Source organism: Mustela nivalis (genome assembly GCF_964662115.1).
Source record: "Mustela nivalis genome assembly, chromosome: 18".
NCBI lineage: Eukaryota > Metazoa > Chordata > Mammalia > Carnivora > Mustelidae > Mustela > Mustela nivalis.
This window is the reverse complement of record NC_139037.1, coordinates 22,701,308-22,728,122: the sequence shown is the minus strand read 5'-3', so window position 1 is coordinate 22,728,122 and position 26,815 is coordinate 22,701,308. Positions and strand designations below refer to the sequence as shown.

Sequence of the window (26,815 nt, the reverse complement as noted above, 5' to 3'; positions counted from 1 at the left end):
AAGTCACCCGACACATCAGTTTCTGTCTTAGATGCTTTTTATATCCTTTCTTAAATAAACAAGTGTGGGTTTCTATGGTATTCTTTGGAGTTCAGTTTTTGTTTCTTTGTAACTGCTACATAATTATATTGGAAATGTGAAAAACAGTTCAGCAGGAAATCAAATGCTGGCTCAGTGTGGGTATTTTTATATCCAGAGATACTCAAATATGAACCGGCAAAGAGATTTGGATACTGTGCCTAATATGCGATCTAATGACAAGCCTTATTTAAAAGCCAGCAAAAAGAAAAAAAAAGGGGGGGGGTGCACAAAAAAGCTCAAATGGAACTTTTTTTTTTTTTTTTTTACAGTGCATTAGAGTTGTTCCTTTTGTTTTTGCTAAACAAGTAAACAAAGCTGAGAGAAAAGGTTCTAACAAATTAGTGGCTCTTAATCATCATGCTCAGAATAGTGCAATGCAAAGAACAAATGATGAGGCTTCTAGCATTAGTACCACTGTTGAAAACATACAGGATATATTTATACTGTTTAACTGTGTATGTACTCCATTATAATACAATTATATATAATAAAATACAGTAAATTTATGTTTATATCTTTATAGTAAATATAAGAATAATGTAATATGGATGGCTTTTTTTCCTGTATCAGCTAAGTGAGTTTTAGCTCCCTACTGAGTATTAGTTTCCTTTTAATCAGTAAGTAAATAAATTTGATTAGTCAAGGAAATTGTTTATGTTCAAGTAGATAGTTGTTAATGGAACCTACACTGGAATCATGTTTGACTGCAAAGTCAACGCTTTTCCATTCCTGGCCTGTCATCACTGGTTTTACTTCACATCTTCCTTCTTCAACCTATGATTAAGCATTAATTGTCAAATTACAACAGCGGGTGTGGGGAGCAGACTTCCTCATTCCAAGCTTATCTCAGTGGGTTTGCAGGAACATTCAAACTATAATATTAGCCCCTCATTTAGACTTTAATTTCTTTTAAAGTTAGCAATTGGAGGTTCCTAAAAATACAAATGCCTTTATGAGGTATCACTGACAGATGTCAATGTGTGACATCTGCACCTCCCTACACTTACCCCATTCAGTTACTTTAGAGGGGGTGAGAGCCTAATAATGATATCCTATTGTGTTTGAATCTCTTTTATAAAAAGCTGGTTAAAGAAAGGCTGTGGATTCTTCAACTTTCGAAGGGATAAGCCTTTTCCCCCCCCTGATTTGTTAATGTGCACCATGGTATGTCTCAATAGCATCTAGGCTATCAAGAGGGCAAAGGTTAAATGTTCAGATTGGGGGTAAGGAGACAGACAAACCTAAGATCAAACCCAAACTCAGCCACCTAATTCCAAAGAGCTTGAACTTTGAATAATTTCTTAATTTGAGTAGAGAATTGACGGTTCAAACCTAAAGAGTTATTGTGAAAATTAAATGTGATAAAGGGCAGAGAAAGGGCTAGAACACTGTCTGGCATACAGGGAGCACAGCACTTTTAATTACATCCTTACTTTCATACTTATCACCAAGGCTTACAACCACCAACAGTATTTGCTTCTCCTCTCTGCTCATTAGTTTTCATCAGATGCCAACTCCAATGCAGCTTCAGTTTTACTCTGACTTAGGACTGCAGCGATTAGAGCTGTGGTTGTCAAAGTGGGGTCCCTGGCTCGGCAGCATCCCTCCCATAGCAACTTGTTAAAAATACAAGTTCTTGGCCCAGAAATTTTAACAAACCCTTTAGGTGATTCTGATCCCCCATAAAGTTCCAGAAACACCATCAGAGTGAACTCCCAAGGAAGACGGTGTGGTAGGAGGAGCCTCAGCTCACTTCGTCCCCCAGATAAAACAATGTGACACTCACATCAGTGTAAGTAACCCAGAAAATGAGCCAAAGACTGGCCATACAGACCCTTCACAGATAACGACAGGGAAAAGACCACAGGAAAGAGGGCAGAAAGGACAGAGATATGGTTGGGAGCTAGCTAGAGGGACTGTCAATGGAAAGGATGGATGCCACTAGCACAGAGAGAAGATAAACACAGACCCTCACTCCAAGCACCCTCGGCACAGAGAATCCACATGCGGAAGAGGAATCCCCATAACTTCTGGCTTTGAAAACCAGAGGGGCCAAATTTAAGAGTTCTTACAATCAGCAGGGCTTAACACCTGAAACTTTAAAAATGACTTAGACATGGCTCTGAGAAGTCACAGAGCAAATGGAAAATGAATACCTGCCCTTTCAGAGGTAGCCTGACAAGCAGCCCTGTGGGGACACAGCATAGAAGCAGTAGTTTGAAAAACACATAAGGTAGATGAGAAGGAGATTTGTTTACTGTTCTCAAAGTGTACAGGAGGGGTGGGGATCTCTGGGAGACTTCTCTGGGAACAAAGGCGCTATCAAGCATCATTTTGCCCCCCTCCCCCCCGTCCTCAGCCTAGGCACAGGGACACCCATGACAACCAGCCAACACTCATTTCCTAACTTGCTAACAACTGCCCTGCCTGTCATGTTCTCTTGCACACCTGCCTCCCCTTATACACCCTTGACCTGACCCCAACCTAAGCAGGGCCACAGCCCGGCAACATGCAGGCAGCCTTGATAGGTCCCAGCACCAGTCCGAGGCATCGTGCCCCACAGAGAAGGGAAGGTAACCACAGCTAGCAGTCTGACTGCTAAACTGGCAGTGCGCTGGAGGGGAACACTAGATCAGACTGCAGGCCCTCCCCAGAAAGCGCCCTGTAGTCTGGTGCTACTACATCTCTGGTAAACAACTGGTCTGACTCAACTTAAGCCAAAAGTGGCCCCAAACTGGCCCACTAACCAACAGGGACCAAGCCATATCTTAGCAGGCAAAAAGAACCATCACAGACAATTAGACTGAAGGCAAGAGCAGTGCAGCCACAACAATACACACATAGGACAAGACACACATAGGAGACACCCCTAAAGTGCCAGGCTCTGACAAGCAGGGGACATTGCACAACAGAACACTACAGAACCTCTTCTTCATAAGGTCATTACTTTCAAAAGCGGAAGTCATAGGTGACTCTCCCAACTCAAAGAAATATAGACTTAGGAGAACTAAGGACAGAGGGGAGTATGTCCCTAATGAATGATCAGCATAAAGTCATAGCAAGAGAGTTAAATGAAATCAAGATACGCTAATATGTCTGCTAGAGAGCTTAAAGAAATGGTTATAAAGGAATTCCCTAGGCTTGAGAGAAAAATGGAGGACATCAGTGAGACCCTTAACAAGGAGAGAAAATATAGGAATATATAGGAATATAGGAAAATATAGGAAAAAACCAACCAGAGATGAAGAACTCAATAACTGACATTAAAAATATGCAAGATAGAATAAACAAAGTAGACTAGAGGAAGCAGAAGTATTTATCAAAAACCCAGAGGACAGAGTAATGCTAGGCAATCAAGCTGAACAGGAGGGGTGGGGAGAAAGTAAAAATGAAAATAGGGAATTCAGTAACACCATCAAGCACAGCAACATTTGCATTATAGTGATCCCAGAAGGACAAGAGAGAAAATGGGGACAGCAAATTTATTTGGAAAAAAATAGTAACTTAAAACTTCCCTAATCTGAGGAAGGAAAGAAAAGCCCAGATCCAGTACTCACAGAGAGCCCTCAACAAAAATCAAACCAAAACATATAGTACTTAAAATGGCTAGAAAGTAGAGATAAAGAGAATTTTTAAAGCACCAAGAAAAAGGAAAGCTATTACATACAAAGGAAACCATGTAAGGCTAAGAGCTGGTACTTTAACGGAAACTCTGCAGGACAGATAGGGTGGAATGATATATTCAAAGCACCAAAAGGAAAAAACACAAAACAAAACAAAAAAACACCTGCATTCAAGAATACTCTGTATAGAGCAAAGCTATCATTCAGAACACAAAGAGAGATAAAGAGTCTCCTGGATAAACACAAGCTAAAGGAATTTATGAGCACTAAACTAGCCCCACAAGAATGTTAAAAGGGATCTACTGAGCAGAAAAGAAAGACTATAAGCAGAAAAAAAAAAAAGTAGGAACACAAAAACACTAAAAGTAAGTGTATCTACAAAAATCACTCAAGGGATTGACAAAATAAATGAATGTAAAGTATGCCACCATATACTTAAAACATGATAGGGGGAGGAGTAAACCATGGGTTCAAACTTAAGTGATCATCAACTTAATACAGACTTCTATATGCATGACATGTTATATAAAAACCCAATAGTAACCACAAATCAAAAACCACAATAGCAAAAAATGAGAAGAAAGCAGTGAATCCAAGGCCATCATTGAGGAAAGCCAACTAATTGGGAGAAGAAAGATCAAGAGCAGAAGCTAGAAGAACTAAAAAAAAAAAAAACCCATAAAACAAGTAAAAAAGTGGCAATAAGTATACATCTCCTAGCAATAATTACCTTAAATGTAAATGGACTAAATGCTCCAAGAGAAATAGGGTCACAGAATTTAAAAAAAAAATAAAAGTAAACTCATTTATATGTATACAAGATACTCGTTTTAGACTTAAAGACATGCATATTCAAAGTGAAGGGAGGATAAACATTCATTATACAAATGGAAGTGAACAGAAATCTGGGTTAGTAATACATTGGACAAAACAGATTTTACAACAAAGGCTTTAATATGAGAGAAAGGAAATCATTATATAATCACAAGGGGAATAATCCAGTAAGATACGACAACTGTAAAAGTTTATGTACCTGACATGGGAGCACCAAATACATAAAGCAGCTAATAACAAACATAAAGGAAATAATCAGTAATAATACAGTAATAGTAGGGGACTTGAATTCCCCACTTACATCAATGGACTGACTTGAATACCCCACTTATATCAATGGACAGATCATCTAAGCAGAAAATTCAACAAGAAAAGAGTGGCTTTGGATGACTTGCTGGACCAGATGGCTTTTACAGATATATTCAGAACTTTCCATCCTAAAATAGCACAATACATACTCTTTTCAAGGTGTACATGGAACTTAAACCAGAACAGATCATATACCAGGCCATCAAACTGTCTTGAAAAATTCAAAATGACTGAAATCCTACCATACATCTTTTCTGACAAGGTTATGAAATTAGAAAACCACAAGAAAAATTCTGTAAAGAACACAAATTCATGGAGTTTAAATAACATGGTACTAAACAAAGAATGGGTCAAGAGAAATCTAAGAGGAGATGAAAAAAAAAAAAAAAAAGAAAGAAGTACCTGGAGACAAATGAAAATGAAAACACAATGGTCCAAACATCTTTGGTATGCAGCCAAAGCTGATGTAAGAGGGAAGTTTATAGCAATGCAGGCCAACCTCAAGAAGAAAACTCTCAAATAACATAACCTTATACCTGAAGGAGCTAGAAAAAAAGGACTAAAACTCAAAACCAACATAACAAAGGAAATAATAAAGATGAGAGCAGAAATAACCAAAAAGAAAAAAAAAATCTTGAATCCAGCAACTGCTTCTTTAAAAAGATGAAAAAAAAATTATATATATTTAGACTCATTAAAAAAAAAAAAAGGGTGGGGGGGACTCAAGAGAAATCTGAAATGAAGAAATAGAAATAACCAATACCTATCATATTCCATAACAGTAATAAATAATGAATGAAAGATGACCTATTACCACCAATGAAATTTAGTCAGTAATCACAAACTCCCAACAAACACAAGTTCAGGATCAGAAGGCTTCACAGGTAAATTCTACCAAATATTTAAAGAAGAGATACTACCTAATCTTAAACTATGCAAAAAAAAAAAAAAAAAAAAGAAAAGAAAAAAAGAAAGAAAGAAAAAAACCAAAGCCAAAACAAACAAACAAAAAAACCAGAAGAAGCAAGATTCCCAAATTAATTCTTTGAGGCCAACATTACCCTGATACCAAAACCAGGTAGAAAATACAATAAAAGAGAACTGCAAGCCACTACCTCTGATGAACATGGATGCAAAACCCTCAACAACATATTAACAAACTGTATCCAACAATGCAATAAAAAAAAATCACTTACCACAATCAAGTGGGATTTATCCCTGGGATGCAAGGGCGGATCAATATTTGAAAGTCAATAAACACGGTACATCACAATAGTTAGAGAAAAAAATACAACCATATGATCATTTCAATAGATGCAGAAAAAAGCACTTGACAAATTATACCTATTCGTGATGAAAACCCTCAACATAGTGGATTTGGAGGGAACATACCTTAACATGATAAAAACCATATATGAAAAACCCACCATTGAGTGTAACATCATACTTAATGATATATAAGAGCAGCAACAAAAACCTGATAACTTTTCCCCTAATATCACCAATAATCTAAGGATTTCCACTTGCCACACTTTTATTCAACATGGTACTGAAGTCCTAGCTGTAGTAATCAAACAAAAAGAGAAGGACTCCAAATTGGTAAGAAGGTAAGACTTCCACTCTTTGCAGTAGACATGAAACCATAGATAGAAAATCCTTAAAGATGCCACCCAAAATCATTAGAATTGATAAATTCACTAATGTTACAGGATATAAAAATCAATATACAGAAGTCTATTACATTTCTATATACTAATAATGAAGCAGCAGTAAGAGAAATTAACAGTCCCAGTTACAAAAAATAAAATACCTATGAATAAGCTTAACCAAGGAGGTGAAAAACCCGAACTCTTAAAACCAGAAAACACTAAAGAAAGAAACTGACACGAATGGAAAGATATCCATGTTCACGGATTGGAACAATAAATATTGTTAAAATATCCATACTACGCAAAGCAATCTACAGATTTAATCCATTCCCGATCAAAAATAGCAACAAATAATCCTAAAGTTTGTAGGGAACCCAAGACCCCAGACAGCCAAAGCCGTCTTAGAAAAGAACAAAACTAGAGGTGTCTAAGTCCCAGATTACAAGCTACACTACAAAGCTGTAGCAATCAAAACACCATGGCAGGGCACCAAAACAGACACACAGATCAAGGGAACTGAACAGTGAGCCCAGGAAAAAAACCCCAAAACCAAAAAAACCCACCACGAAACCTCAGGCAGTTCATCTTCCACAAAAGAAGAAAGAATACACAATGGGAAAATGATAGTCTCTTCATCAAATGATGTTGAAAAAACTGGACAGCAACATGCAAAAGAATGAAACTAGACCACTTTCTTAAATCATACGCAAAAAGAAACTCCAAATGGATTAAGGACCTAAATCCTGAAATCCTAAAAATCCCTGAAGAGAGCACAGGCAATAATTGGTCTGACATCAGCTGTAGCGATATTTTTCTAGATATGTCACCCGAGGCAAAGGAAGCAAAAGTAAAAAACTATTGGGACTACTTGGGGCTCCTGGGTGGCTCAGTGGGTTAAAGCCTCTGCCTTCTGCTCAGGTCATGATCCTAGGGTTCTGGGATCGAGGCCCACATCGGGCTCTCTGCTCAGCAGGGAGCCTGCTTCCTCCTCTCTCTCTCTGCCTGCTTCTCTGCCTGCTTGTGATCTCCGTCTGTTAAATAAATCTTAAAAAAAAAAAAAAAAGTTTAAAAAACTACTGGGACTACATTTAAAAAAATAAAAAAAGCTTTGGCACAGTGGAGGAGAAAACCAGGAAAACTAAAAGACAGCCAATGGAATGGGAGAAGATATTTGCAAATGACATATCTGATAAAGTGTTAGTATCCAAAATACATAAAGGATGGATACTAATCAACATACTAAAAAAAAATAATAATAATAATTCATTTTAAAAAAGGGGGGCAGAGGACATGAACAGATATTTTCTCCTAAGCAGACATACAAATGTTCTATAGACACATGAAAAGATGTTCAACATCACTCATTGTCAGAGAGATGCAAATCAAGGCCACACTCTCACCTCACACCTGTGAGAATGGCTAAAATTAAAAAAAAGAAAGAAAGAAAGAAACACCCAACAAACATTGCAAGGATGGATAAAAGGAATACCCGTCTTTTGTTGGAGGGAATGTAAGCCGGTGGAAAAGAGTATGGCAGTGCCTGTAAAACTCAAAAAACCGGAACTACCGTCGGATCCAGTCATTCCACGAGTGGGTATTTTACCCGATGAAAACAAAAACAATGATTCACAAACATACATGCGACCCTATGTTTACTGCATTGTTATTTCCAATACCCAAGTTGTGGAAGCAGCCCAAGTGTCCGTCACTAAATGAATGGATGAAGAAGGTGTGGCGCATATGTACAATGGAGTATGCATCTGTTATAATAAAACAATGAAATCTTGCCATTCGCCACGACAGGCAGGGATCTAAAGAGTATAATGCTAAGTGAAATGGGCCAGAGGAAGAAAATACTAGGTGATTTCACTCCCATGTCAGATTTAAGAAACAAACGAACAAAGTGGGGAGGGGGGAGACAAACCAAAAAACAGAGTCTTCATTACAGAGAACAAACTGATGGTTACCGGAGGAGAGGTGCCTTGGGGGGTGGGGGGGATGGGTGAAATAGATGAATGGAATTAAACAGTACACAGATCTTGATGAGCACTGAGGAATGTATGGAAGCGTGAATCACTGATGTGTGAATCACTGAGACTAAATGTAACACTGCACTGGTATTAAAAACAAAAACCAGCATCCTAGCCATATTCTGCCCCCTCCACTCTCCACATCTTAGACTCTCCATTCCAATGACCTATTCTCCTAAATCTGAATTTTTGTATTCTGTGCCCTAGGTTTTCCTTATTTTGGTATTATAATGTGTATGATGGGCCCCTCGGAAACAGAGTCAGATAATCTCCTTGCTCTGTCATCAGAAGCCAACCATAATTTGCTTCACTTAATTTTCCAACAGTATCTTCTTCTCCCTCTTGATTTCTCTCATCATCAGAAGATATTCTCAACTCTCCTCTGCTTGATCAAGATGTACTTTATTTGTGAAGGCTGACAAAAAGCCTATGGTTACTCATGATCCTGATGAAAATTTACCTTCTGCAAGGAACCCTCCCGGAGAACATGGTCTTCCCTGCCCAATGGAGAAGTCTCACCCTGCTCCCAGTTACACGCTTTTCAGGAAATGATACATTTGAGTTTCAAATGCATGCTTGAGAGAAAAGCTCTTCACTTTAGGGACGCACTATTAAGGCTCAAAGAGAAAGGAGTCATGTCTTACTGTGTTCCAAGTGCCCAGTTCTTAACACGGTAGGTGCACGAGGAGTACTTGCTGAAATAAGCTGAACCTAGCTGTTTGGGTATTTCTTCGTTTTTGAAACTTTACGAAAAGTCATACTGATAGGAGAATATGAAAGCCTTATGTTTGGCAAAACTCTCTTTCTGAATTCTAGCTATGTAGGCATGGAGTGATCATTGCACATCTCAAAGGATTTCCTCTCCATTCTTCGATGGGGTTCAGTAGGGCTCCAACAAAACAATGCTTGTGAACCACTCAACTCAATGCCCGACCCAAATCTGGTGCTAAAAGGATGTTAGTTTTTGTTGGTTTTTGGTGATTGGAGTTTGTGGGTAGATAAAATGGGCAGTCATAAAAGGAGCAGATGCAACACATCCTAGTGCAAAACAGCAGAACCTCTGGCCTTGGGTCACAGGGGAGGTGGACCCTTGTATCACAGAGACTCCAGGAACCAGAAAGTATCACCAGCGTTAAGTAAGGGTAGAGCGTAACCTATGCCTTGCCACCCATAATGAGATGGAAGCAAGGGGTCATAGCTTTAATGTCTACCATCTGGCTCAAGGGTCACCTGACCTGGCACCGAAATACGAGGTGGGTGAGGGTGTATAAAGACAGAACCGGTGCCTATTTTTAGACCCGGTTTCTAAGCTTTGGATTAGGGATTCCTGTAATCAGAAAATGCGCTGCATTTTCATTCTTGGCTTTGCTGCTTTGTAACCCGCTTCCAGTTGTTCAATACAGATCAGATTAAGTGATAAACGGGCTTGCTGGGTAATGAAGTGTAGGCTGGCATTATTCAGGGCTTGCCTTCAGGCTCAGAAGGAAAGAGAAATAAAGTTTCTTCGAAGCCTGGCTCCTTGGGGAATGAGAGGGGACTTGGGGCTCCCCTCTGCCAGCACCTTTCTCATGGTTTCTGACTCCTAAGATTAATTAATATTCCCTCTGAACACAGTCAATGGCCCACAGTTTTCATATAAGGAGAGCACAATTCTTCTTGACCTTTATGTTTCAGCTTCAGTCACGGAGGAAAGCAGGACTTCAGAAAATCCAGAAAGCCATAGTGCATATATGTCTGTCTGCCTGAGACTTTTTTTTTTTTTTTTTTAAAGATTTTATTTATTTGACAGAGATCACAAGTAGGCAGAGAGGCAGGCAGAGAGAGAGAAAGGAGGAAGCAGGCTCCCTGCTAAGCAGAGAGCCCGATGGGAGGCTCAATCCCAGGACTCCGGGATCATGACCTGAGCCGAAGGCAGCGGCTTTAACCCACTGAGCCACCCAGGCGCCCCTGTCTGCCTTCGACTTTTAACATAGAGCTGAGTGGTGTATATTAAAGCAAAGATCCTTTTCACGCCTCAATTAATAGTATGCATTTAGAGTCAGAACTCATCAGGATACTCTCCAGTGGTATTAATACCTCATTTCCTTTACTCATTCGTGAATTTAACAAATATTTATTGGGAGCACCAAGTACTAGGTTAGGCTCCCAGAATAAAAGTGACCAATAATAAAGCAGTAATAAATTGTTTCATGGGAACAAGGACTTCACTTATTTCTCCTTTCAGGAGGTGTTCTCAAAGCCATATGCAAACAAGTGGTCATGTATAAGCTTACCCTGTCATTTGAAGGACAAGAGCATGGATCTGTGAGAACATAACAACAAAGAAACCTGACTCAGTTTGGTTATCAGGAGGTAGTAACAGTAACAGTTAATGCTTATTAACACTTACATAGAAGCTTTTGTTAGCACTGTAAGAGCACCAATAGGTTTACTGTTCAAATTCTAAAAAAACCAAAACCAAAACCAAAACCAAAACCAAAACCAAAACCAAACAAACCCACAGTTAATCAGTTGATGGCTACCAGAGATACTATGTCGAATCCTTTCTCCTAGATAGGTAGGGCTTTGGAGCAAAGAATTTGGACTCCTGTGTAGTATACTGAGGATTCTGGAAGAAAGAGAGGGGAGTCTATGCACAGGCTAGAAATCATGATCACTTCTCGGTCACATATATGGAGATTCAACATCCTGGCATGAATTACATTTTAAAAAGAGAGAGGGAAAAAATGGCCATATTTTCAACTCCTCCTCTTAGGAGGTGGTTATTGTTCCTCCACTCCTTGAACCTCTTTTTCTTAAACACAAGTTTTTTAAAAATTTATTTAGTGGCAGGGGGCAGGGGTTTGCAGAGCAAGAAGGAGAGAGAGAATCTTTTTTTTTTTTTTTTATAATTTATTTATTTGACAGACAGAGATCACAAGTAGGCAGAGAGGCAGGCAGAGAGAGAGAGAGGAGGAAGCAGGCTCTCCGCCGAGCAGAGAGCCCGATGTGGGGCTCGATCCCAGGACTCCGGGATCATGACCCGAGCCGAAGGCAGAGGCTTTAACCCACTGAGCCACCCAGGTGCCCCAGGAGAGAGAGAATCTTAAGCAGGCTCCATTCCCAGGACAAGCTCAGTTCCACAACTCTGGGATCATGACCTCAGCCAAAATCAGGAGTCAGACGCTTCACCAACTGAGCCCCCCAGGTGCCCCCACCCCAAATAACCAAAGAAAATAACCTCTTTTCTTGGTTATAGACATGTTTTGGCCAGTGAGGTAACTGCAAATGTGATGCAAATAGAGACTTGAGAAGTGCCTCTTCACCAGTCTTCTGCTGTTCTGCTGTGCCTTGCACACTGAGCAGAGAAGCTGAGCTAGCCCACCAGAGGATGAGAGACACATGGAACGGAGAACAGCTGGGCCCCCTGCGGCACCTGGTTTAACCAGCCTGCTTGACACAGGTAAGGCCTCCCCCAGACAAGCCACCAGAAAGATTAGCAAAGCCAATTCAAACCAGAAGAACTGCATGCTTCTTATTTTAAGCCGCTAAGTTTAGACACGGTTTATTATGCCACAAAGGGAAACCAATACTAGTCACCGTGTTCCTATGACCACTTTGGTCTCCTTTCACCCTAAGCCCAAGTGGCTGGGAAAAATGGAGGGGGGTGGATGGAGTGACCAACAGAATGTTTAGCTGTCCGACAAAGGAGATGACAAGGGATGTGAGAACTGGTAAGCACCAGGTCTAGCCTGAGGTTCATCTGGAGGAGGTCAGAGAAGGGATAAGAAAGGGGAAAACCCAAGAGAGGGAATACAGCGCTACTGATTACTTACTTACTATGTGCTGGGCTCTGTCTGACACCCTTTATCTGTATTATTCTCTTTAACTCTTACAACACACTTCAAATAACACAAACACAATATCACAAAAACTTCAAATAACCACTACTACTTGCTGTGAAAGTAGTGTGAGCAGTGCCCATGACCTTAGGGAACTTTTCAGGTTGAGAGCCTGGCCAGGATGCTTTCGGGCTGACCGAGGAAGGACACTTCTACCCAGTATGTAACATGTAGAAAATTACATTCCTCCAAATAATTTCAAGATGAAACTTCCGGAACAAACTCACAATTTGGTAGATCCTCGGAATGAAGTTAGGTGGTTCTGTTGATGACAAGGCCCTTTTGGGTACCTCCTCTTTAATCATACAATATGATAAAAGTGATGTTTACTTGACTATTAAACTAATCCATATTGAATTGCCATTATTATCAACACAACAACACAACGACCAGTCTTAAAGGTGAACTTGCTTCAGGATTATTAACTCCTTTGCTTGCTGCCCTACACACCATAGTTCCTGGCAAAACTAACCTGCTTCCCTTGAGATCGTGCAGACGACTGGCGGTGACGAACAGAGGACCGGACCTCCCAGACAAGAAGGCCTGACAGCACATGAAAACAGCAACCACAGACTAGCCTACTCCACACACCCTGGAATTCTCAGTGCTGGTGCAGAGGGAGGAGTCTGACTGCCTTAACAGCATGCGTATCTCGCCATGCTCGGGTGTTCTTTACTGAGAAACACCTGGGAGCCTTGATTACCGGCAGAGTGGCAGAATCTGGAAGCCTTGCAAGAACAAAGGCTTAACCGCTGAGCACGAGCTTCTGCACGGGGCTGCTGCTACCATATCCCGTGGCTTCCCCTTAAAAAAAAAAGCAAAAAAAAAAAAACAAAAAAACAAAACCAAAAACCCTGCTTCAGGGCCACCTGGGTGGCTCATTTGCTTCAGAGACTCTTGGTTTAGGGCTCAAGTCATGGTCTCAGGATGGTGAGACTGAGCCCCAGGTTGGCTCTGCCCTCAGTGTGGAATGGACAGAATATCTCCCTCCCCTCCCTCCCCTCCCCCCACCTCTCTCTCTCAAACAAACAAAATCTTAAAAAGTAAAAGTAAAATAAAATAAAATAAAAAACCCTCCCACTTTGGGGTACCTGGGTGGCTTAGTGGGTCAAGCGTCTGACTTCAGCTCAGGTCATGATCCCAAGGTCCTGGGATCCAGTCTGTGTTGGGCTCCCTGCTCAGCAGCGAACCTGCTTATCCCTCTCCCTCTGACCCTCCCCTCTACTTCTGTGCTCTCTCTCATGCTCTCTCTTGTGTTGTCTCAAATAAACACAATCTTTAAGAAAAAAAAAACAACAACAAAAAACACCTTCCTGCTTCACCTGGACTGGGATGATGTTCTTCAGAACATTACCCTACCATCTTCCCACCTTTGCCTTTATTTTTAAATATTTATTTGTTTATTTGAGAGAGAGAGAGAGCATGCACGCACACAAGCCAGAGGGAGAGAGAATGTCAAGCAGACATCACGCGCAGCATGGAGCCCAACACAGGACTTGATCTCACGACCCTGAGATCATGACCTGAGCCAAAATCAAGTCAGATGCTTAGCCAACTGAGCCGCCGAGGCACCCCTCTCATGTCTGCCTTTAAACCAGCAGGCAGCTGAACCTGAACTCAGAACCAGTCCTGTGTCCATTAACAATTTTACACTGTTCAGCACCATGTTACCACTTAAATATACTTAGTCTCCATCTTATATGTCTGAGGGTACACCAAGGCGTTCTCCATTTTACACACAGGGAAACTGAACCACAGAGAGAAGGTAAGTACCTTACCCACAGAGTTAAGTGACAAAAGTAATGATTCCATCACAGAGGTGGGGCTTACAAGCCTGGTCACTAAAATTCTCCCTTGTTCTCTTTGACTTCCAGACTGATAACTAACTACACTTTCCCGCTGAGTCCCTGTAACTCCTCTGTCCCCAGAGAAACCAAAGCCTGAAGATTAATCAATCTACTACTATTTGATCTCTAAAATCCATGTATATATCTGTATCCAGGGCCTTCCACATCCCCCTCCCCACCTTATCTGCTACCCTCAGAGCAGCACTGAGTGGCCAGTGTGCTGCTTACCTCCTTTCTGTCCTTCGTCTGCAATTACTGTTGAGGCTCTGGGGTGGGTGGTTTATAATGAGACCAGGACAAGACAGAGACAGAAACCTCTCACTTCCTGTCTCTTTCTACATCAGGACTAAGGGGCTCTTAGTCCCAGTGACATCCTAAAGAAGTTCCTGGTTAAAATCCGCATCTCCAGTCTCAATAGGCATGCTTTTCTAAAGTAGATCAGAACAATAGATGGGGAGAGATGAAAACAATGGAGAACTTGCGGGAAGATACTGATAGAATGGCTGCAGAACACAGTGGAATTGGGGGGAAATTCCCAAGTCAGTACTCGAAGAACTGGAGTGGCTATGTAGGATGTGATAAAACTGGTGCGGGTCCTCACAACGATACTCAGCCGGCACACCTCTGCACTTCCTGGAGTGCAGAATGACGCTGATTCCAATCCTTCCCTCTGGAGAACTGGGAACTGGATGCTGACCCCTTTTCCAGGAACCTATAGCTTCCCCTTGACCTTCACATATTTTATTTTCCACATCCCTTCACTATCATCTTGCTGTTAACAATACCAATCTCCACCTTATAGCACTTGTGTGCTTGTCTGAGACGACGGACTATATTCTCAGTCCTATCGCTATGGCCTGTTATTGGGGAGACCCTTAGCCACCCGACACCTGAATTTCACTGTCCACCTCAGGCTTCCAGCTCCCTTTCCCTTCTATGAGAGTAATCTGGTGTCCCTTCATCTGCTTCTGTTCCATCCTACACTAGGGAACAGCATTGATCCTAATGAAACTCTAGCCTCTATTATTTTGCAAATGATCTTGATACAAAATTTGAAGTCTTTAGTCCAAGCAGGCTCTCCAAAAATGTGCCTGCTTCATCATGAGGGCCTTTCCTTAGCCAGCAGGCGGTCTACCATCTTGAACCAAGGACAAAAGGAAGGGCAGTGAACAAACCTATCCTATTCGTCGGTGCAATGAAGATGTTTAGCTTCCCCAGCAAAGACCCACAGACTGCAATTACCAATTTTGTTGTTGTGAGAGGAGGTGGAGTAACATACAATATAAACCAAATAATATATATTTAAATTAAGAATTAGGGTTGCATTAATAATAATAATTTATCAGTTTCTAGAGGTTATAGATGCGTTTTGAGCTAATAGGTTTGGTACCATTACTTTCAATTCAATTCTCACTACACCCAAGATTTTACAGAATAATTTTGATTCCCATTCCACAGATGCAAAAACTGAGAGCAAATGAGAAATAATTTGCCAGAGGTCATATGGCCAACAGACATAGCCAACTCCAGGACACAAGATTTCTCTGAACAATGAGCTATTCAGATATATTTTTCCTAAGTATCCTGGGTTGGACAAAGCAATTACTCTGGCAACTGGGCCTTATGCCAGGGGAAAAAAAAACAAAACAAAAAACAAACCAACATTTCTTAAGTGCTATCAAACTAGTGTTTTCCTGGGGAGATTTAGTCATCATTAGTGAAAAGCTTCATTTGCAATATTGTGTGCAGCCCACCGTAGTGGGCCAGAGCAATGCATTACCACTAACTCTAAGAGATTAATTTAATGGGCAATTATATGCTTCCTGCTTTAAAATACCTTCAGGTAGCCAATAGTAGTGCTTTCTGTCTGTGCCAGCAGCCGGCTCCCAAGCACACAGGGTCAGCGGTTTCCACCCGTACCACCTCACATCCCCAGCTTCTCTGCTCTAAAATTGGCATTCAATGCTTCTGAAAAACCCCTGCAAAGACTATTCAAAGCAAGTGGATTTACCCATGGTTCCCCAGTGTCCTTTATGTCCCCCACAGCTGTGCTGCTAATCACACTGCTCTGATAGGTAGGTCTTAGCACCCTGTTCAACCTAGAGGAAACTTATGCATCATCTGACAGACCTGAGGCCACATCACAGCCCAGGGAGATGCCACCTAATCACCACAGGAAGGACAGCAAATAAAGACAAAAGCTAACAACAGAACCGTCGCTTTTTCTGTCTTCCTTCAAGGCATTGTTAGATATTTAGGAACTTCTGATGGGGGAACCTGGTGGGGGTGGAGAGGATGTGGGAGAGCTCAGGAAAAGTGGGTTCCTGAGCTTCCACCTTGAGTTTCTGATGCAGCAGGTCTTGGCCTGATGCCAGGGCTCTTCCTTGGAGGTGATCCAGGTCAGCTGCGTAAGACATGTTCTCTGTGATCTTCACCTAAAACTGCTATCCCCTAAAATGCACTACTGTGTGTCCTCTATTCTCTGTTCCTCATTTTCCTGATCTCTAAAATAGTTACAGATTCCCAGTCTGAACTCTGCTTTGGGCAGGAGGCTATCCTCCTACCCTTGCTTAGAGACGCTAGAACAGCAGGGACTGATGTGGTCGGTGCGTATCTGTTCTTCCCCCCACCCCCACGCCCCTGTCCGGGCAACCAGCCTTCTGCTTTGTGCAAAGGAACAACTTCATCCACTTGCTTCAGCAAATGATGTGGCAGTCCAGGAGGCCCAATTTAAGCAGGAGTTTGAAAGGAAAGGGCTATAAGAGAGGTTTCTTCCATGGAAGAGAGCAACGTCATCAGCAGGTCAATGGCACGCCTACCCAACTTGCCCCCTCGACCAGCCCTTGCTCTCTGTGAAACCTTGGGCAAGTTATTTAGCTGTGTTGTGTTATGTTTTCTTGTCTGAAAAAGGCATATGGTTGACTCTTAAACAATGTGGGGGGTAGTTAGGGGCACCAACGATCCCCCCAACTCTGCACAGTTGAAAATCTATGCATAACTTTTGACTGACCAAAAGCTCAACTATTAATAGTCTACTGCTGACCAGAAGTTTTACTGATGACATCAGTAGTTTTTTAACAGGCATTCTGTATGTTATATGTATTATATATCACAGTCCTATCATAAAGCAAGCTAGAGAAAAGAAAATATTATTAAGAAAATCAGAAGGAACAGAAAATATATTTATGGTATGGTAAATATATTTACTGAAAAAAAGAATTCTGCCACTAAGTGGACCCATGCAGAACAAACCTGTGTTGTTCAGGGGTCAATTATATTAATAGTACCTAATTTCTCAGAGTGTTGGGAGAATTTGGTGCATCGTAGGGCTTACACAATACTTTTTCAGTGTTTAACTGTCAGCTGAACCTACCTTAACCCTTCACCTCCGCCATAAACAGCAGCAGATGCGCACTGAAGTGGCAGACAATGGGATTGTTCCTAGCGGAGACTCGCTCTATAAGCCTAATCTCTTGTTAGCACAGGGACAGATAGCTAACTGCCAGCTCATGTAATGAGATGAGCCTGTTGATCGTGATGGCAAGCTCGATCTATGACCGCCGCAATACTTGTGTAATACACACAGTGAAGCCTCTCCGCCTTTGGTTCAGGGAATCTGCCACAGGAGGATGAAGGCCGACATCTCCGTTCTCATTAAGAGATAACAGATGGACATCCCTAAGATCCTTTTTATTTTTTTTTTAAGCTTTATTTCATTCGTTTAAATCTTTGCTGATGAGATGGCATTCCAGAGAGTACAATTTTAAATTGTTCTCTCTGGAATGTGTATTTCTTTATCTTTATTAGAACCCCTATAGGGTTCTGTTGTCCTGGGTGGTTTAAATCTTCAACTCGTCCAAACACAATAAATCTCCCTTTAATATTTTTTTTTTCCCCAAGACATGGTGTGTGGCTTTGGAAGATAAACATTACACGATGGGCTAAATAATAACACCAAGTCAAACACGATTCTCAGCCATTTTCATGGAATTCCAATTTTTCTTACGGTCTCTGTGATCTTATTATTTCTACTTCCTTTTATGATTTAGGGGGAAAGATGGCTTAATTGTACTTTTAAAGTTCCTAAATTTATGCCCACCTCAGCTGGTATTGTACAGCTAAAATTTCAAGTTCTTTTATATACTTTCTTTCTTGCTGGTACTAAGAAGGTTACAGGCTAACATCCCAAGAAGAACAGACTGATATCTAAGTTTACAGTTCCAAGGGCACCTGGGTGGCTCAGTGGGTTAAGCCTCTGCCTTCGGCTCAGGTCATGATCCCAGGGTCCTGGGATCGAGCCCCACATCGAGTTCTCTGCTCAGCAGGGAGCCTGCTTCTCCCTCTCTCTCTGCCTGCCTCTCTGCCTGTGATCTGTCTCTGTCAAATAAATACAGACTTAAAAATAAATAAATAAAATAAAATGTTCATAGACAAGCCAATAGTCTTTATGCGGGCAGAGCCATTCTGTATTTATTGTCTACATAGAACCAACTGTAAAGCTTAATCTGGGACATATTTGAGTGATTTATCTCAAGTCATGAAGAAAATTTCATCTGGTCTAAGTTTTGATATATTTTTATAATTTGATTACCCTGTATTCATTAATAATAATAATCTCTACCACTTTAAAAATGATCTTACCTAATTATTTTATGGGTACATATAAAGGCTTATTTTTTTCATGTGTATATGATTCATTTTTAAATATAATCCTGTGGGGCGCCTGGGTGGCTCAGTGGGTTAAGCCTCTGCCTTCAGCTTGGATCATTATCTCAGGGTCCTGGGATCAAGCCCCGCATCGGGCTGTCTGCTCAGCTGGGAGCCTGCTTCCCCCTCTCTCTCTGCCTGCCTCTCTGCCTACTTGTGATCTCTGTCAAATAAATAAAATCTTGAAGAATAAATAAATAAATAAATAAATAAATAAATAAAATCCCGCGTTCATAGGAGGCTTTCCATCACCGTACTTTTCCATACCATCAACACGGAACTGCCTGGAATTCCCAACACGCATCACCTTCTTCCTAACCCCTCTGTCTTTCTTTATGGTTATCTAGCAGATTTCAACTTACCCCTTCATACGCAGGTGCTTCCAGGAGCCCCAAGAAGGAACACTCCAAGAGGAACGGGGATTTGTCTCTTTTGCTCACTGCTATATCCCCAGTCACTGGAAGAGTGCTTGGCAAGTAGTATAGACTCAATAAATAATTATTGAGTGAATGAGCAAATGAATGTCTCCACAGACTTGGGTTGGTACCCTGTCACCCCAGAATTAACAGCTCATTACCTTGGAGCATCTGCTTTTGTGTCTGCCTCCTTACTTGTCTGTGATTCCTTAAAAACGAGTCTTTTGTTTCTGTATTGTCCCTGAAATGTTTCTTAACCACCTGCTCTGCGCATTCATTTATTTTTATTCCTTAGAATGGAGTACCATAGATCCTTATAATTAGGACCTCCTTGATGAATATTAAGTAAAGGCATCCATCTCATAAGAAAAAAGTATCGCGGATTAAGGATAACTCAACAAGGCTGTATTCAATATGAGGAGGTTCTTTAAAAAGTAATTACTGCCTACGTACTTTAAAGAAAGCTCTGATCCTTTAGAGCATTTTTATAAAGCCCTAAAGCAATCTAAATGTATACAGTTTTTCTCAGAGGCTTAAGGCAATAATGTGGCTTCAACGTTGTAAATTATAAAAATTTCATGTCTGTACCATGTCTGGAGTTAACCTTTTTAATAAACCCGTTACCAAGCGGTATAGTTGGTTTGCTCTATCCCGTGCTGTTAACGAGGGAAAAACTGACCAAAATAACGCACGGGGGAAGGGAATACTACTCCTAAACCAGAAAAACACCAGAGTTTCCAAAGTTCATCCTCTCTCCAGAACCGTCCGTTGGGTAGGGTTGAAGTTTCTTATTAACCTGAATGCTGCATTTTCTCTGCTTGCATTCAAAGTTGCTATATAAAAACAGATACTCTTCATCTTAAATCTTCACTTTTTTAATACATTTTCATTTGGTTGTTTTGTTTTTTAATAGGGCTCCATGAAGGACATTTCCCCCATGTCTCAGAACAAGGAAAAGCTGTGCCCTTCCTAAAGGCATGGCTTATTCTTGTTTTACACACAGATTAATCACATGTCTCAGAGATGTTTGCTGTGTTCTCACACTAGCTGTGAAAACACAGAGCAGATTTTAGAGAGAGTATAGAGCAGATTTTAGGTCCCACATCCTATAATTGTCATCTACCCCTTCTATACTGTATGTATACCCATGAATTCTTCTTAGTGTTGATTTTAATTTCCTTATTTAGATTCCCAACTCCTTTCAGAATTGACTGTCTCCCTTGAACCTGTGTCAACTGTAAAGTTCTTATCAGGACCTTTACAGAAAGAAGGACATCAGATAACACAAAAAAATGTATTTTTTTGGAAATAAAATGAGTATTACGTTCCTTTGGCATTTGTTTGTATAACAAAAAGTTGGTGAGGCAGAGGGCAAATTCTCAAAGATGGTGTAGCACTAAATTCCACCACATAGCTACTGGTTTAGAGACTCAATAGTAGTGCCCATTAGTGTAATCAAAGCAACTGTGCTCACTGAAAATTGAAAGGCAAACATATGTTACTTCAACAATCCTGCAAAATCCTCTTAAAAAAAAAAAAAGCTTACCTTTTCACCTGTATTTTATGAAAACGTTTATACTCAAGTTACAGTCTTAGTCTTGGTTACTGTGTAAACTACACTAAATTCTAAAAATGAAACAAAAAATCATCTGTAATTTTATCTATCCAAAATAATGTGTATTGACAGTATGAAGTTTCCTTCTATGTTTTGTGTCTGCATATGTGAATAGGACAGATGTGGTCTACATATACGAACAGTAGTTTCTGTATTATATGTAATATTTATGTTTGGCCCATTTACTGAAATTATAGTCAGAATTCTTGAGTTCTATTTTTTTTAAATCTAACCTTTCATACTCAATCTTTCCCCCTATTTTAATGTGAAAAACATTATCTTTAATGGCTGAATAATGGATATGTGATATAAGGGTATTTGGATATAAGAATGCTTCCTTCCCACATATATTGCGATCCTTGGTCATTTACCACCGGGCAGGTTATTTCTTTTGGAGATAATTGATTCAAAGGCTCCTTGGGAACAATAAAATAAGTTCCAAGGCCAAAATATCTGATGGAAACAGGGATCACATCAACCATGTGATCCCTAGGCATAAACTGAACCCAGCCCGACAAGGAAGAAATTAAACCCAGGCACTTACTAATTTCGGTAGCAATGATTGTTATGTTGTGCCATACGCTTAATTCTCTGTCAAGTGGTGTGGCCAGCGTTATCTTTCCATCATCTGCATTAATGTTGAATTGTCTCTCCAGGTCAGTGTGCCGGTCGATGGAAAACCTACAAAACAGACACATCTGTAATCTACTTCAATGTTTATGTGATCCATATATTCCACACAGCAGACCTTTAGTAATCCTTGGAGAGCCATAGTTGTGAAGTCAAATGGATTGGGAAACTCGGTGGCATCATAATTTGTAAAATAAAATGACTGAATGAGGCACAAGAAACTTAATAATTATTGTCCAAGGAGTAATTAGCTACATATGCAACACGGAGGTCATAAACTGCCATCAGTTTCAATAGGTAGCATCTTCAAAAACGGATGCTGATGAAGAGTTAATTGGACAATCCATCACATTTATTGGACATCTTATGATAATTAGCAGTTGCCACAAAATATCAAATAAAACAATAAACTTAAACCCAAAGCAGGATGGTGCTAGGCAGCCTGTTATTTACGGCAGTTCAAAGAAATGTGTGTTTCTGTTAAGCACCTATTTGCCTAGACAACATGTATCTGTTGTTATTGTTGCTGCTGAATATTTTGTTTTCATGTTAAGGAAAGTACATATTGAGGATTCCTGTTAGTTTCTCTCCATAGAAATAAGATGGTTGCTGGTTCTCTAGGAAATAATTTTTAAAAGTCTACAACACTAGAGTCTACGAAATTAACAATTTTAAATGCACAGGTTAGTCGTTCCTCTTTTGAGAACACTCTTTCAGATAAGATATCATTAAGAAACACTAGGCATCAAGATAACGCCGTAATTATTTTTTTTTTCCACAACATTTATTGCTATTCTCTTTATACATCAAGATCTGTGTTTTGGTTATGGAATGCTGAAACCAATAAGGTAAGTGTCTTAAGAAACCGGAGGCATATTTAGAAAAATTGGCCCATAAGTAGTGAGATCCACTAAAACAGGATAGAATGGAAACAGGGACCATTTATCAGGGACCAAGCACAGTGCTAGATGCCCCTTCTTTTTTCTGTCCTCCTCTCTTTAGTTTCTTACAGAATGAAGGAAGGGTGCTGTGCACGGAATGTTTGTGTAGCCACAGAATTCATGGGTTGAAATCCTAGTAATAAATAGTATTAGGAAATGAGGTCTTTGGGAGTAATTACTGTAAGATGAGGCCATGAAGGTAGGTCCTCATGATGGGATTAATGACTTTATTAAAAAAGGAGGACACACAGGATCTCTCTCCGCTCTCAGCCGATGATACAACGAGAAGACAGTCATCCTATCTGTTATTTATGTATTGCTATTTTGGGGATAGATTCACTGAACCTCAATTTTTTTTTTACTGGTCAGCTATGGTGGCAGACTAAGAATAAAGCATAAATCAGTCTCTAAGATATGTTTTAAAATTGCTAGAGACGTGTTTATCATCATCATCATCACACTCAGCATAATCCCCATCTTGGATGACACAAAACTTTAATAATCTTCCCACTTGGAAGGTGATAGAGAAGGCCCCTTTCTTAACAGTTTATAAATAGCAGAAAACTAGAAAAAACATTTGGGCGTCATTTAAATCTCATCGCTCTACCAGAGGCGGAGATATTTTTCTCATTTTTTAAAGTTCCAGTTCATGACAGACTGTATGGAGTGAGTCATAAGAATTTATAAAATAGGCTATAAATACAGCCCTTTGGTAAGATCACAGGTAAGAATGTCACAACATTACGAGATTACACAACGGGAGGAACTTGATGGGGGAGAAATGACTTTGTTGAAATTCAGTTTAAAGTCTACCTCGACTATTTCAAGAAGCCCCTTGATATCTCTGTAGACATTTCAGACATTTTAGTGTCTAGCAGACTTTATGATAAAGGCTCCCAAGAATTGCTAAACATCCCAGAAATCCTGATTCAACCTCATCACCAAGCATGCACTCAACACCGAATGTGGACCAAGAACAATGCTAGATGCCTCTTCCTTCTTCTGTCCTCTTCTTCTCTTTGGTTTCTTATGGAACAAAGAAAAGAAAAATAAAACCCTTAGAGGACATTTTAAGTAACCTAATCAGTACATACCACAACCAGAATGAATATTCGTGTTTGATTCCCTCTGAAGTCTATGTCTATACCAGCTAGCTACAGGAAGGGTGACCTTATTCACATATAAAACAGGGATGATAGGGTGCTTGGGTGGCTCAGTGGGTTAAGCATCTGACTTAAGCTCGGGTCATGATCTCAGGGTCCTGGGATTGAGTCCTACGTCGGGTTCCCCACTCAGTGGGGAGTCTGCTTCCCTCTTTCCCTCCTCCTGCTTGTGCGCTCTCTCACTCTCTCTCTCTCTCTCTCTCAAATAAATAAAATCTTTTTAAAAATAAGGATGATGTTAGTATTAGATAGTAGGATTGTTGTGAGGACTGGATGAGATGCTACGTGTGGCATGCTTTGTCAACACACATGAGTGCAGACCACTAAGTATCAGGGATCAGGGGCTCTCACATCATTTGTATGATAGTGGCATCATCAAATGTCATCTATGTACTCAATTTTGTGAACCCAAAATTGTGATTATTTTTCTTATTTTAATATAGAATCGCCTTCAACATATTATAGATGCCTAGATTATATACACATATGTGCAATGCCTTAATATAATCTATATAACATATGTATTTATTATATATGTATTATATATACTTTCATATCGTAAAATAGATCAAAGGAAATATGATTTATTAAATAAAATAAGGAATTAGACCTCTCCGGAAAACCAGAGAATAAGAAGCCTCCATTTCCCATCTTCTTTATAGACCTCCTGATAAGTTTTTTTTTAAATAAAGATTTGTATTTTTTAAATAAAGATTTGTATTTGTATTTGTATTTATTTATTTGAGAAGAGAGACAGCATAAGTGGGGAGTCGGAAGGAGCAGAGGGAGAGAGAGAAGCAGAGTTCCCACTGATCAGGGAGCCTGATGGGGGCTGGATCCCAGGACCCTGGGATCATGACCTAAGCCAAAGGCAGGGGCTTAACCACCCATGAGCCACCCACATGCCCAACATGTCCTGATACATTTTCCAATCCATCTTTACTTTCTAGCAAACTCTTTTCTGCTCTTTTGCTTAAGGGCATGGCCTGGGTTTCTGGCTGTTTATTCTCAGGCTACCAGGAAAGTCCTCTGCCACTGGCTCCACAGAAATTCATCATCTCATCATAAAGAACCTGGGTCTTAGTCTGTCTGTCTGAGTTCATGTTTTGACCTTATCACTTACAAAGGTGTGACTTAGTCATGCCAAGTCTTAGTGACTTAGTTATGCTTAGTCTGTCTGTGCTTTTGTTACTTAATCTGTAAAATGGAAATTATAATAGGTTTTGTGAGGCTTTAATGAATAATGCATATAAAGCACTTTTGTGTCAGGGCCTGACACATAATAAGTGCTCAATAAATCTATATTTAAAAATCTGTACTGCTATCATTACTTATGTGGACATGATAACATTGTTTCTCCTGATGACTCCCTATCCCTTTCTCAGGTCCAACGTAGCATCCCTTTCACTCCTTGGTTCTCTTGTCCCTCAGTAAGTAAAGCTGAGTTCTCCTAGCAATAGAAGCAAACACACAGAAGATGCCAGCTTAAGTGATTAAAAATAAAGCTGAAAAGAGAGAGCAAGTGGGGGCATGATGTTGGCATCTCTGGCATCATTATTTTAGGTGTTTATTTTTTCACAAACTTTTCTCTGTCTCATGAACTCACTACTGCAGGTTCAAAGATTTCCTGGACATATTCAATCATTTGTTAATATTAAATAACATGTGGGTTTTTTTAAGTTTTATTTATTTATGACAGAGAGATAGTGAGAGAGGGAACACAAGCACAGGGGAGCTAGCGAGGGGAAAGCAGGCTCCCCACTGAGCAGGGAGCCCATATGGGGCTCGATCCCAGGATCCAGGGATCACGACCTGAGCCGAAGGCAAACGCTTAACTGACTGAGCCACTCAGGTGCCCCAAATGTTATCTTTTTTTTTTTTTTAACCATAGTTAAAATTAATTACATTTTAAACAATTTTAAAATGGGTTACATAGCGTAAGATTCCATTAGGGGAAAAAAAAAATGAAAGCATACCATGTTCAGGAATGTTCTCAGAAGATGTTTGCTCTGCCCCACCTCCCCACCACACGCACACATTCCAGAGCCACACAACTTCTTCTTTAGCTGCAAAAATTCAGCTTGCTCTCCCCTGGGCCTCTAAGCTCCCACCATCCACTGCAGCAACCCCAAAGTCTCCCCTCTCCTCTCAGTCACTCATACCACTGTGTGATATAGTAACATCAGCAGCAATAAATACTTAAATAAGGAACTAATATAGGCTCTTTCCTAAAGTCAATTAATAGAAAATAATAATAAAAAAAAAAACTAGAATGGGTTAAGAAAGCAAACCTGGAGTAACAAATAAGATTTTAGAATCTAGTGTCCTACGTAAAGTCACAGAATGTGATTGTTTGGGCTAGATACCTGGGAAGTAGATCCATAAGCCTCTCTTTTTCCTGGGATTCCCTGTGTCTGTCTGTCTGTGTCTGACTAGCAGCACATAAAGTGGAAGAAGCATAATCAGAGAAACCAAGAACCTCCATTAGGCTCTCACTGGTGGAATCTCATTGAAATTAGGTAACTATTCACAATCTCATAGTCTCCTCTCTAAATAAGAGAAGATATCTTCTTCAGAGAGTGATGCTTTGCAGTAAATTGATAAATGACTCACATTAGGCAAATAAATAAATGAGTAATAAAATAAATGGTAAGTCAGTTGTTCAATCTGTAAGAGATACCTTTAAGCTGAGCATTAACTGCAGACACAAATTTCTAGAAGTGGAAATATACAAATAAGGACTATCACTCACATCCTTTAGTAGACTTAGGAAAGGCAGAAATTCATATGTGTCACTAGAGAGATATCCCAGAACCCTCTGTAAGGTTTATTGATACCTGTCTTTGCTTCTTTCAAAATATCTCCTACTCTATGTACTTCCACGGAGCAAAGACTCTGAGCTGATGAAATCGAAGGCTGTCCTTGGTTTTACAGCCCTCGGCTCATCCATGGGGAACCTTCTGCATGTGGTCTGAGTCATTCCTCTCCTTAAGGATGTTCCTTCCATTTTCTCTAGGTACACATCTGCCAGACCTTCACTCTTTTAGGACAAGGAGAAATTTTTGATTCCTGTATCATAGTAGCACCTT

The 26,815-nt window shown here is 40.2% G+C and overlaps 1 protein-coding gene across 8 annotated transcripts in view; it reads right to left on the bottom strand.

Annotated features, from left to right (window-relative positions):
* CDH8 (cadherin 8) overlaps positions 1–26,815 on the bottom strand; it is a 376,484-nt gene that overhangs the window by 119,697 nt on the left and 229,972 nt on the right. For all 8 annotated transcript variants that reach the window (XM_082712375.1, XM_082712377.1, XM_082712374.1 and 5 more), the window contains one exon: positions 21,537–21,673. In XM_082712375.1, coding sequence (XP_082568501.1) covers positions 21,537–21,673 — 137 coding nt within the window. The remainder of the gene's footprint in view (positions 1–21,536; positions 21,674–26,815) is intronic.